The sequence below is a fragment of the Euprymna scolopes genome, chromosome 32, assembly GCF_053919585.1.
Source record: "Euprymna scolopes isolate OS-2025 chromosome 32, ASM5391958v1, whole genome shotgun sequence".
NCBI classification, from domain to species: domain Eukaryota; kingdom Metazoa; phylum Mollusca; class Cephalopoda; order Sepiida; family Sepiolidae; genus Euprymna; species Euprymna scolopes.
Window position 1 is genome coordinate 51925584 of NC_136513.1, and position 12823 is coordinate 51938406.

The 12823-nt window shown below is 33.8% G+C and overlaps 1 protein-coding gene across 1 annotated transcript in view; it reads left to right on the plus strand.

Moving 5' to 3' along the window:
* LOC145256354 (cap-specific mRNA (nucleoside-2'-O-)-methyltransferase 1-like) overlaps nt 1-12823 on the plus strand; it is a 121658-nt gene that overhangs the window by 78465 nt on the left and 30370 nt on the right. Inside the window, exons 11-13 of the mRNA XM_080115172.1 lie at nt 4685-4817; nt 7159-7344; nt 8528-8584. Coding sequence (XP_079971298.1) covers nt 4685-4817; nt 7159-7344; nt 8528-8584 — 376 coding nt within the window. The remainder of the gene's footprint in view (nt 1-4684; nt 4818-7158; nt 7345-8527; nt 8585-12823) is intronic.

Here is a 12823-nt window from a genome sequence, read left to right on the forward strand (position 1 = left end):
TCATATTCCAAAAATCACTGATATTGATCAAGTAGTTTTATTTTTATAAAGAAAATCATTTTAAGCAATTAATGGGAATTTGTAAAGCATTACAGCATAATTCTATTAAGTATGAATTATTGTTGAGTCATCTCCCTTTCTTTCTTGACATTTATTTCAAAATGGCAGCTGAGAAATTCACTCCTGATACTCATAAAATTTGATTTTCTTATTTAAAAATAAAACTACTTGATCGATTTATGTGCTTTTTGGAATTTGATATTTTTGTTTTGTCATGGGTACATACATCATACAAAACTTTCTTTATTTTTGTTGTGGGGGGAATTCTGGACAAGAACCGAACTAAGAATGCTGATGCTCGTAGATATGAGGAGTCTTCAATAAGTTTCCAGACTTTTTTTGTACAGGCATTTAAAATTGTTGTAGACTCTTAAAAATTAAGTATGTTATTGCTATACATCTTATGTTTTTATGATTTCAGGTTCAAATGAACAGTTACAGCAGGAATTGGAATACACCCTACTAAAGCCTGATTGTCACAGCTGGTGAATTTCAGAAATGCAATCTGGATGTGAGGACAGTTTAGAAAAACGAAAAGCAATAAAATTCTGTTTTAAACTTGGGAAAAAATGCCACAGAAACGTATGGTATGCTTCAGACTGCTTTTGGATCATCTTGCATGAATCGAGCATCGATTTTGAGTGGCATAAGAGATTCAAGGAAGGCAGGGAGTCTGTGAGGGATGATGAGAAGTATAGAAGTAATGAATTCAGAACACCAGAGTTGATTGGCTAAATATAGAATTTGATGGATAAGGACAATCATGTGCCTATAGAAACAATAAGTGCACAGTTTGATGTCAGTGTGGGAACTGAAGATGTGGATGATTTACGCAAATGCATCAGTCCACAACTCCATCCTTGTCACAGACTGTTTGATAAAGATGGGTATCAAGACAATTCCTGTCGTTTAGGGACAATTGAGGAGATGAAAGAGGCTGTGATAATAGTCATTGACACGCTCACACAAGAGGACTTCCATGGAGCCTTTCAGAAATCGTTGGAATGGTACAAGTGCATTGCACCTGGAGGAGATTACTTCAAAGGGGATTAGAATTTCATGTGTGTCCATACGAAAAAAAGTCTGGAAACTTATTGAAGCACCTTATATCAACCCTTTATCTACCTAAAAAACGTAGGTTGTAAGAATCAACAGGATACGTTGTTGGTAGTGAATCAATTACTTACAAGAAGAACCTCATAAAGGTTGCCAACATCTATATATATAAAAGCGAAAATGTGTGTATGTTTGTATGTATGTGTGTGTTTGTATGTCTCGCAAAAACTTTCGACACAGGTCACGGATTTTCACGAGATCGGTATCATTTTAAACTTCCAACCTTCACCCGACAAATATCGAAAAATTGGCCCAAACATTAATTTCTTCACCCTAAAATCATCAGTTTTCTACGGATGGGTCAGCAAAAACCGTCCTCTCATGACAAGTTCGCTTCTATGCATGCGTCATACGACTTCGGAACATGATTTACTTTAAATATTTGAAAAATCAACACAATTTCGTCGACGTCGTCTTAGCTCAGTTGCTTAGAGCGAGGCCTCATTATCTAAAGGTTTTGGGTTCGAATCGTGGTTTGAGATGTCTTTTTTTTTTTTTTTCGATTTTTTAAATTTTAATATTGAAACAGGGTTATTTAAGCCATTTTTTAATTTTTTTTTTATTTTTCAGATTTTTTAATGAAGTTTTAACGTTCATTATTCTGTTTTGCGTTTTCTCTTTTTGTTTTTCCCATTTTTACATTTAATATCGTTCGTTTGCCTTATGTTAGTTGTTTTTGTGTTTTTTTAAAAAATATTTACTTAGCTTATACTTATGTTTTGATTAACACCCCCCGCCCGAGCACACACACCTCAAAACACCCGGGCAATGCCGGGTACCCCTCGCTAGTCTATTAAATAAATCTCAAACGTCAGTTTCTTTGTGTTTGTGTGTTCATATGTCTGCTAAAACCTTTTGTCAGATGCATTCGACCGGGTCGAAACCAGTATTATCTGAAAGAGCAATGCATCGGACGCATAATATGTAAAAAATAGAAAAAAAGATTAACTCTGTGGTGGTCGATTTCTTGCGTCGAGATTTTCGCAAGTCATGCATGAAAGTATGTTTATAAACGTAATTTTTGCAGCATTATGATGTCATAAGCCGCCGTTAGCTTTTTTTCTCTTCTTTTCCTCTTTCGTGTTTCAGGTTCGCGGCTAATTTTTTTCTTCTTTTTTTTTTTGCAGTCGCACGGGCACTCGCTGCTATTTTGTTTTCGTTCATTTATTTATTTATTTATTTTTTTAGGAAGGGGGATCTGGAGAAATATATGGGATTGTTCTTTTTTTGGGCGATTCTATTCTTTTTTGAGGGTGTTCATAAAAGTTCTCAATATCCTTAGCATAGCAGACCAAACTACATGTCCACCCGGGCAATGCTGGGTTTCCGTGCTAGTCCATAAATAAATTCTCTCTCTCTCTCTCCGAGTTTACATCAGTCAGACCATTGTGAAAAAAAATAACCCAACGATGCAAATAATAAAAATTATAGACTAATTATTTACTTCTGCAGTATAATTAACTAATTATTTACTTCTGCAGTATAATTAACTAATTATTTACTTCTGCAGTATAATTAACTCCAAATTTAATTTTACAAAACAAATTAATCGGATCAATTAGGGTTGAAAGCCCGCAGTCAAGTGAAGGAGAAGGGTGACAAGCAGGATAGCTTTTGGTCGTATCAGTTTGACCTTGACCATCGCATATGCATATGGCAGTGGTTAACAAACATATAACAACCGTTCATTTTTTTGCCAAGAAGATTTATCTTTTAACATAGAGTGTGTTTTTCTTTTTTTTTTATCTATATAATTATGAAACTGTGGACCGTCTGGCTAGAATCTTGTGTTCAACTATCGGGCGATTTCATCTTTTAAAAGAGGGATGACAGGTGCCACCACTCCTGTGGGTCGATCGGTAGAACTGCTGACTATCAACGCGGTGGTTCTAGATTCAATCTTCGACTTGGGAGAGGTGCTAGTCTAGCAGCACTGATGAGTTGTGATACAACGAAACAGGACTGTATGTCGATGACTACAAATATATTTTAAGCCCCCCTCTTTGGGTAGAGCACTGTCGTAAATAATCTCACCAGCTACTTAATTGGCTGAAAAATGCGAGGCTGTTTGTTTATAAATAAGTGGTTTGAGCACTATAAAAGTGGTGGACGAATGTTTGTTTAAAATAGACATTTGGCGAGGTTATTTGTGGGCACTGCTCCTGTGGGCCGATTGGTAGAACTGTGGATTATCAACGCGATGGTTCTAGGTTCAATCCTCGGCTTGGGAGAGGTGTTAGTCTAGCGGCACTGATAAGTTGTGATACAATGAAACAGGACAGTATGTTGACTACAAATATATATATGCTGATGGGCGTGGCTCAGAGGTTAAGGAATGAGGGTAAAGTATGTTTTGGTTTCGATTCTAGCTGATGGCACCCAAGTCATATATATATATTTATATTTCTTTAGTTTTGATCTCACTACTATATATTAGGTTTATTATAATAATTGATAAACAATTAAATACATAATCTACATGAATTATACTATTTAAGTATATCTTATGACTGGGCAACACCAGGTGGCCTGCTAGTATATTTAATAAAAATATTTAAAACTTTTTATAGAGATAATTATTTTACATTTAAATAGTTATATTTGGTAGGCATTTTAGTTTGTAAATAAGGAAAAATCCAAGTTTCTTTTCATTAGCATATACTTTGGGGTGGGGGGCATTACTTTTCTTACATTAAAAGCCAACATTAGAATTGAAAATTTAGGACGCATTTTCATGTATAATTAAATTAGCTCTTAAATGAATAGTTTTATTTACCAAACATTTTGTGTCATCAGAGAAATTCTTCCTGACTGAGGCTATTTTAATTTTTGGCCTCCTCACTAGGCCAAATTGAACAGAAGGTTGGTTTTTAATATAGGAGAAATCCAACCTCTGAAAAAAAAATAGCACACCTGAATTAGTATACAAATTGAAATTACCTCAGTCTAGAATGATTTCTCTGTCACTGACTAGGAAAGGTAGTACAATAAAAACTTCTTTACAAACAAACGAGAGATAATTATTTTACTTCCTAATCATTATATTATTTTTTGGGTAGACATTTTTATTTTGAAACTAGCAGTGGGGGGAAGGGGTGTCACCTGGCATTGCCCGGTTGTAAAATAAGCTCAAATATATTTTAATTCATGCAGATTTTGTATTTATTACTACAGAGCCAATTCTCTATTGAATATTTATCTATGATATAAACGACTATATGTCTGTCTGTCGATCTTTCTGTCTGTCTCCATATTTTCAAACTCTATCTCCTCCGAAACTAAATGCTGCAGAGCGGCGCAAGGAACCTCAAATGATTGGATTTTTTACGGGCCGTTCTTTTATGGGTCTTTAACCGGTTAAAAGTGGCAGAGCGGCACGAGGGATTTTTTTCTTTTTTAAAGATTTATTATGGACTGTTCTTTTATGTTTTTTTTTTTTGCTATTTTTTTTTAAAATTTGAATTGTTTAACACTTATATATATATTTTTACTTTTTTAATCTTTTCAGATGGACATTTTGTCTGTAAACTGTTTGACTTGTTTACACCGTTCAGTGTTGGCCTTGTTTATTTGATGCATTTTGCATTCAACAAGATCTGCATATGCAAGCCAGTGACGAGTCGACCAGCCAATTCAGAAAGGTATTCTCACACAATTTTACGTATCTTTAATTAGCGGAATTACCTGGCATTACCCAAGGCAAAAGTGTAACATATTTATGTTAAAACTTCTCTCTCTCTCTCTCTCTCTCTCTCTCTCTCTCTTTGTATATATGTATGTATATATATATATTTAAAGTGATGGTTGTGTAGTTCCAACGAGAGAAAAAAAATGTATATTTAAAAGAGTGTAGCCATCATATTTTTATTTTTATTTTAAAATAAAATTATGATAAAAGGCTGAAAACCCCACAATTGTTGATGGCAACACTCTTTTAAATATATATATATATATATATATATATATATATATATATATTGGAAGTTTCTTTAAAACCATTAAAAAAATGTCCTTTGTTGGAACATTATTTTGTCAATAAGTCAATTAATCTTTGCTGTATTGCTGAATAGTTTTACTTAGATGAACAAACGATTGTATCAATGTTCTTAAAGGGATCATCAGTTGTTTACGATGAAACACTTTTGGGGATTTATAAACAAAACAGTATATTGAATCATGGCTACTCAGCAGTGTTGATGAAATATCACCTCCTTCAAAACCCATAAACAAAAATATTTTTGACACTGGATCTAGTTTTTTTTCTACCAGATAAATTTAGGCTAACAAATTCATGTCATTTTAAAAAAAAGTATTTCTTACCTGTGTCATCCGTCCCTTTCTCCACACGTTAATGTGCCTCTTATTTACAAACTGCTGTAACCTTAAAAATCAAGCTTCTCTCCTTTCACCATAATCGCTCTGACCCCCATCACAATTGAAATGAATGGCTCTCGTCTTGGGGAAGCTCCATGTCTTGACCAGCTTCTGGGATTGACCTTTACTCCTGATCTGAAATGGAACACGTACATCAAATCTGTTGCCAAAAATGCTGGAGAAATGGTTGGATCATTCTACTGCTCCAGTAGGTATTTCATTACCAGTGCAATCCTCTATCTGTATAACTACCAGATACTCCCTAAAATGGAGTATTGTTGCCACATCATTAATAACTGTTGTGTCTGCACAATAATTAACAAGAACACAAAAGTAAAGGTATACAATAATATATTAGGAAGAAAAGCTATATACATATTTACATGTCTTCAGATATACTTCAGTTGGAGATATTCCGGCAGGTGGCGTGTTGCATGTCTTACTGGAGGCAGCATAAGCGTCTTGCCTATTTGACGGTCGTTGCCGGACTCCCCCGGTATTGGTGATTGATACCTTTATATATCTCACTCACCCACCTATGTTAATTAGTGGGCGTCTCCACAACAATATATATATATTAGGAGGGGGTACAAAACAAATAAAAACGTTAAAAAATAAAAAAATATAAAAAAATAAAAACAAATAAACAAATAAAAACAAATAAAAAATAAAAACAAATAAAAAATAAAAACAAATAAAAAATAAAAACAAATAAAAACAAATAAAAACAAATAACAAATAAAAACAAATAAAAACAGATAAAAAATAAAAACAACTCAAAAAATAAAAACAAATAAAAAAAATAAAAACAAATAAAAACAAATAACAAATAAAAACAAATAAAAACAGATAAAAAATAAAAACAACTAAAAAAATAAAAACAAATAAAAGCAAATAAAAGACAAATAAAAAATAAAAACAAATAAAAAAAATAAAAACAATAAAAACAAATAAAAACAAATTTTATATTTATGTCCTTTTGACTCGTTCTCTCTTCAATCTAATTCTAATTTATTTGTAGAAGAACAAAAATCTGTGCTTGTTTACATCGGCGATCTTTTAAAACCACGCATTTCAGGTGAAAACATTATTACGTATGTACATACCATGTTGAAAAAATAAATCACAAAAATGATTGAATAGAAAAATAATTACAAGTAAAAATAGAATATATCGAATTATCTCGTATGTTTTCATATCGAAGAGTTGTGTGACCAATTCAGTATGACACATAAGGGAGATAACCCTTTACTTAAATTGATTTAAATTAAGGGTCTGCCATCTTTAAACACGCTATCTGGGAACATAATTGTGGTTGACTTTTGTATTAAAAATATTCTAGTATATTATCTACTGGATCATTTTTTGTAATTTTTTTAATTTATAATAATTTCGCCCTGATGCTTGAGTATGTAATAATGTTTTCACCTGAAATGTGTTAGTTTAAAAAAAGATCACCAATCTAAACAAGTACCCAAAACTTTAAGTAAAATAGTAGTTATCTCCCTTACATTATTTTTACTCTTAGAAATTGATCTGAGGGTGCCGCATTTATACTTGGTCCCAAATTTGCTGTTAACTATGAATTACTCTTTTATCTGTTTCAAGGTACATAATTTGTAAAGGGTTACGAGAGGATGCTGACTCGATCTGCGACTATCTGAATGAGATCAACTTGGATTTGTGTGACTTTATTCGGAACGATCCGCAGAAGGATGTGGTTGAAGTCGTTCCTCTTAATGTGCTCAAAGAGGACACCGTATTTTATGAATACATTCGAGAATCAAATGAAACGTAAGTAATTGCTATCAGCATCATATTCCGTTTAACATTTGTTTTACGTACTAGCATGTGTCGGGGTGGCTTTAAGAAACTGATTTCCAAGCTAACGTACTTCTGCACAAATCTTTATTTACGTTTTTGAATTTTTGAGATGAGAATTTGTTATTTGTATTATTTGGATTCATCGGACTACTGTTCTCATCTTGAGTGTGATTTTCACAATGTTTTGGTCGATGTAACCGTCTGACCCTCTTCAGGTGTATCTTGTCAAACTTGGCTGACAGAACAAGAGCATTCTACCTAGTGAAGTAAATAAAGGGTTCTGTTTAGAATTCTGTCCAAATTCCTGAGTTGAACAGAAACATTCTCGAGTTCAACCAGATATACCTAAATAAATTTGGAGGTTACATTGACAGAAACGTAAATATGACACTCAAGATGAGAACAGTAGTTCGATGAATTCAAATAATACAAAATTTTTATTTATCCCTTTTTCTCCCAAGTTCATTTTATCACTTTCCTCCCATGCTTTTCCCTCTCCAACCAAATCCTGCAATTTCAACTATTCTACATTTACTAACCTAAGCATTCTCATCTATTCTTTCGTCATTATATTTGGTTTCATGTCCAGTTTACATGTTGGCATATGTTGGATGGCTTTTAGAAATTGATTTTCAAACTAAACTTATCTCTAACCAAGTACTTGTTTAATTCTGCTATCCAATCTTTGAATAGTTCAACCTATGTACATGAAATCACACATATTAAGCAAGTACTTGTTTAATTCTGCTATCCAATCTTTGAATAGTTCAACCTATGTACATGAAATCACATATATTAACCAAGTACTTGTTTAATTCTGCTATCCAATCTTTGAATAGTTCAATGTATGTACATGAAATCACACATATTAACCAAGTACTTGTTTAATTCTGCTATCCAATCTTTGAATAGTTCAACCTATGTACATGAAATCACAGATATTGATTAACTGTACCTACCTGAAATTATTTTACTTTCATTTGTATGTCATTTTTATTTTATTTTAAGCAAATTGTTTTTTCTTTTAAATTTTTGTTTTTGGATACCTACTCCTAGCATGTTATTTTTTGTTTCAGTGACTTGAATGTTTATCAGAACAATAATTATATTTGCAGAAATCTTGATTGAATTTTTTTTTTCTTTCTTTTTACAGTATTGGCAAAAAACAAGTCCAAAGTTTACGTAAAATTCAAGCTTTTGTTCAGAATACGTAAGTTAATCTATATTATATTTCTCTGTCTGCCCATTCCACATTTTCTCAAAAACTACTGGATTGATGTGACTGAAATTTTGCATTGGGCTTTGTTATTATAAGGTGCAGCAAACTAAATATTATGGTATCTGTTTGATGCACAGTTAGGGTTTAATAGAGTTTAAAAAGGATTAGTATTTAATGCAAAAGTGAGCACAATTTTAATCATATCCAATCATTTGCATAAAGCACTCGTTTTAAATTAGGTTATAACTTTTGTCCATTTTTACCTGGCTAAAAAGTCTTCTATATTATATCTGTCTGTCTGTCTGTCTGTCTGTCTATTTCACATTTAAGTCCACTTTTAACAGACTTAAAGTCTAGTTCGAAATTATTTCTTATAGAAAACACTAAATAATGAGAATAAATCTACCATATTTAACAGAACTGCTTTCTTTCTTTTTTCTAAATTTTTATTTTTATTCACCCGAAACAATGTATAATGCCACTAATGCATAAAGGACTATTGTAATAGGGACCAGATTTGTAGGAAGAGAGCAACCTGAATGGGTTATTGAGTAGCAAGATGTTTGTTCAAATTACATTTAAATTTCTGTATGTTTGCATGATCAAGGTGGGAGGGGGGGGACAGCCGGAAAGCAAGTTATCCAAGAAAAGAAGCTGTCAATATCAAGGAACCTCTACAGTGAAGGGTTGGGATTTTGCTTCTAGTTGGGTATATTAGGGGTATTTTTGTTGAGAAGGTATGTGCCCCAAGTTCATTGGAGCACATTCCATTAAAAAACTTGTAAAACAAGCACTAAGTTGCAACATTGGTGATGTGACAGTGGCTGGATCTTGGTAGACAGTTTAAAACCTATTAGGTTAGTTTTTTTTTTGTACCCTGTTTAAAATGGAGAGGTTAGTGGTTTATACACCAGTCCAGATGTGACAACAGTACTCCATGCATGAGCGAATGATGGCTTTGTGGAGATATAAGATATTGGCAGATATTATGTTTTCTAGCCCAGTAGAGAGAGCTTATCTTCTTTGCAGAAGACCTGGCGACATCTTCATTGTTATTATTTGATTTTGTCTTGCCTGGGGAGTGTGAATGTCAGTGAAAAGGATTGAAATTGACAGCGCCCCTTTTCACTGACACCGTAATGTGCATCACCTCTTAACTTCACTGTGTCCTTTCGGCTTCCCATAATATATCATGCCTTAATGTAAAATGTGTAAACAGCTTGCCTTCCTCAAAAAACGAACTCCCTCGTTCTGCAAATGGCTTGCTTATATAGAGATCAACATTGTCTAATTTGCATATGATTAGCGAGAATTCATGTTAGTTCACGCGACTGTTGAAGGTAAAATAAAGTGGGTGGCACTATTTTTTTTTTTTTTTTTTATATTTTAACAGCAAAAAAAGAAAAAACCTGAACCCTACAAGACACGCCAACACTTTTGTACTCATTACAATTTTCTCTCGCTGGTTACAGATTTTCTTTGTTTTTTTTTTTTTTTTTTTTTTTTTTTTTTTTTTTTACTCGTGTTTACCCCTAACAAGGCATATCGCCACTTGGACGTAAGGGGACCATGCCTAGGAAAGATTAGCAAGATGTTGGTTTATGCTACGTTTAAACTTCTACATATCAGTACAGTCAGGGAAGCAGGTAGCAGGAAGGAATTCCAAAGTCTAGAGGGAAGAAACTATTAGAGTAGAAAGCTTTCTGGAATTTAGGGACCTCAACAGTGAAGGGGTATGATTTTGTTGCTAAGTGGGTTTGTAGGGAATATGTACATTGAGGGAGCACAAGTGCAACGAATTCATCAGAGCACGTTCCATTAAAATACTTGTAAAATAAGCACAGAGATGCAACACTGCGGTGATGGGACAGGGGTTGGGGCTTAGTTGACAAAGTGGGACCTATTAAATTGAAAACCCCTTTTTAGACCCTATCCAAGAGAAAGAGGCTAGTGGTAGATGCACCAGCCCAGATGTGGCAACAATACTTTATGCATGGGTGAGTGATAGCCTTGTAGAGGTACAGGATACTCTCACGTGTGAGTAGTCTTCTCGCCTGATAAGAAGCTTTTCTTTACAGCATTAAACGTGATTGTCCATTTTTTTTTTTTTTTTTCACATTTTTTGCAAATTCATTTTGATACTTCCCTCTAGAATAAAAAGCAAAAATAAAGAAAAATCTAAATGATGTATGTACTTGTAACAGAAAGAAAATATCGTACACCAAAAATCATGTAAATTGGTGAAGTATTTTTATTTTTAAATAAAAAAAAAAAAGTTTTGTAGCCAAATGAACTGTGAGGATATCACAACGCTATCTTGAAAACAAGGGAAATAACTCCAAATAATTCAAACTAGCAAGATTTTAGATATCCATTCTTAACATTTGAAGGTAGAGGCAATTAGAAACAAACTAAACACTTAAAAACTTGTTTTCTTTATAAAACTAAAACTACTGTATCACTTTATATAATTTTTGGAATGTGATATTTTTTGTGTTTATCACGAGTACATACATCATACAGATTTTTCTTTATTTTTTAATATAGGGAGAATTCTGAACAAGCACCTTCATTTTCAGTTTTTTTTCACAAGATTCTAAATGTTTTGTAATAATTTTTTATGTTCAAGAAACTATGAGTCGCTGATTGAATCAAAGCAAAAAGAGTTTTTTTCTAACAGACCTGTGCATGTAGTTTAATTTGAACCAGTGATTTTGTGTCTAAAACTGATATTGTTAATTATGGCAAGAAGATGCTTTGTGTCTTTCAAAACAATATCTTGTGTCTTATCATTCTTCTCTTCTTCCCAAACGTCTATTTAGTTAAATTTCAGGGGTTATCTTTTGAATTGAAAGCCATGTTTATTTTTAGATAAGTTTCTGATGGGTAGCCAATCTGTACAAGTCATGAGACGAAGAATAGAGTTTTCGGTGGGTAGCCAATTAGTACAAGTCTTGAATTGTAAAAGTTAGCAGACGAAGAGCAAAATTCCTTCTTGTTTTTTTTTTTTTACATGAGGGTCACCACTTATCAAGGCCCGAAGGCCACTCAGGGATAAGGGTTATTGCGTGTACAGTAATCAGTGAGATAGTATTGTAGTAATTATTAGTATTGGGGGTTTTGATAGTGTCTTACTTAAGGGGATGGTTTGTCAGGAGTTTGTTTATGTTGGACTTGAAGACGTTCTAGTCAGGTGGGAAACAGGCAAGCGGAAGAGAGTTCCACTGGCGTGCAGTTCTAAGAAAGAAGCTTTGCTCATGGAATCTACGTTTGGATTTTGGAAAATCTCATCAGTATGTCCTGTATTTAAGAATTCAGGTGATCGCTCATCCCCCTCTCAGTACAGGCCAATAAGTCTCCTGTGCGTCATGAGTAAGTTGCTAGAATCTGTGTTAAATACAGAAGTAATCAAACATCTCAACAAAAATAACCTTCTTAGTGACACTCAATATGGTTTCCGTTCTGCTAGATCTACAGCAGATGTCCTTACAGTTATATCGCATAGGATTAGCAAATCTCTCGACGGTGGCAATCTTTCTAGGGCAATTGCTCTTGACATATCTAAAGCCTTTGATAGGGTATGGCATAAAGGTTTACTTCATAAGATCGCTAGCTATGGTATAGCTGGAAAAGTCTTCTCAATTATTAAATCATTTCTTTCTGATAGGTTCATAAGAGTAGTAGTTGAGGGGCAAAAATCAGAAGCTCACAGTATTAATGCCGGTGTCCCTCAGGGATCCATCCTGGGCCCAACTCTTTTCCTGATCTACATTAATGATCTTCCAAATCATATCCTTACATCATTTGTAGACATTTATGCTGACGACACTACCATTTATGGTACCACATCTAAGACAGTAAACGAGCAAGTACTCTCCAATTCTCTCTCCTCTGATCTTGAGCATGTAGTACAATGGGGAAAGGAGTGGCTGGTTACTTTTAATGCATCTAAAACCAAGCTTCTCTCTTTACATCATCAACATTTTAATCCACATTTGTCATCAATTGAAATGAATGGCTCTCGTCTTCAGGAGGCCTCAAGTTTTGACAAGCTTCTGGGCTTGACCATTACTCCTGATCTTAAATGGAACACGTATATCAAATCTGTTGCCAAGGCCGCTGGAAAAATGGTGGGATCTTTCTATCGATCCAGTAGATATCTCACTGCTGATGCTATTCTCTATCTATATAAGAGCCAGGTACGTCCAAGGATGGAATACTGTTGCCACA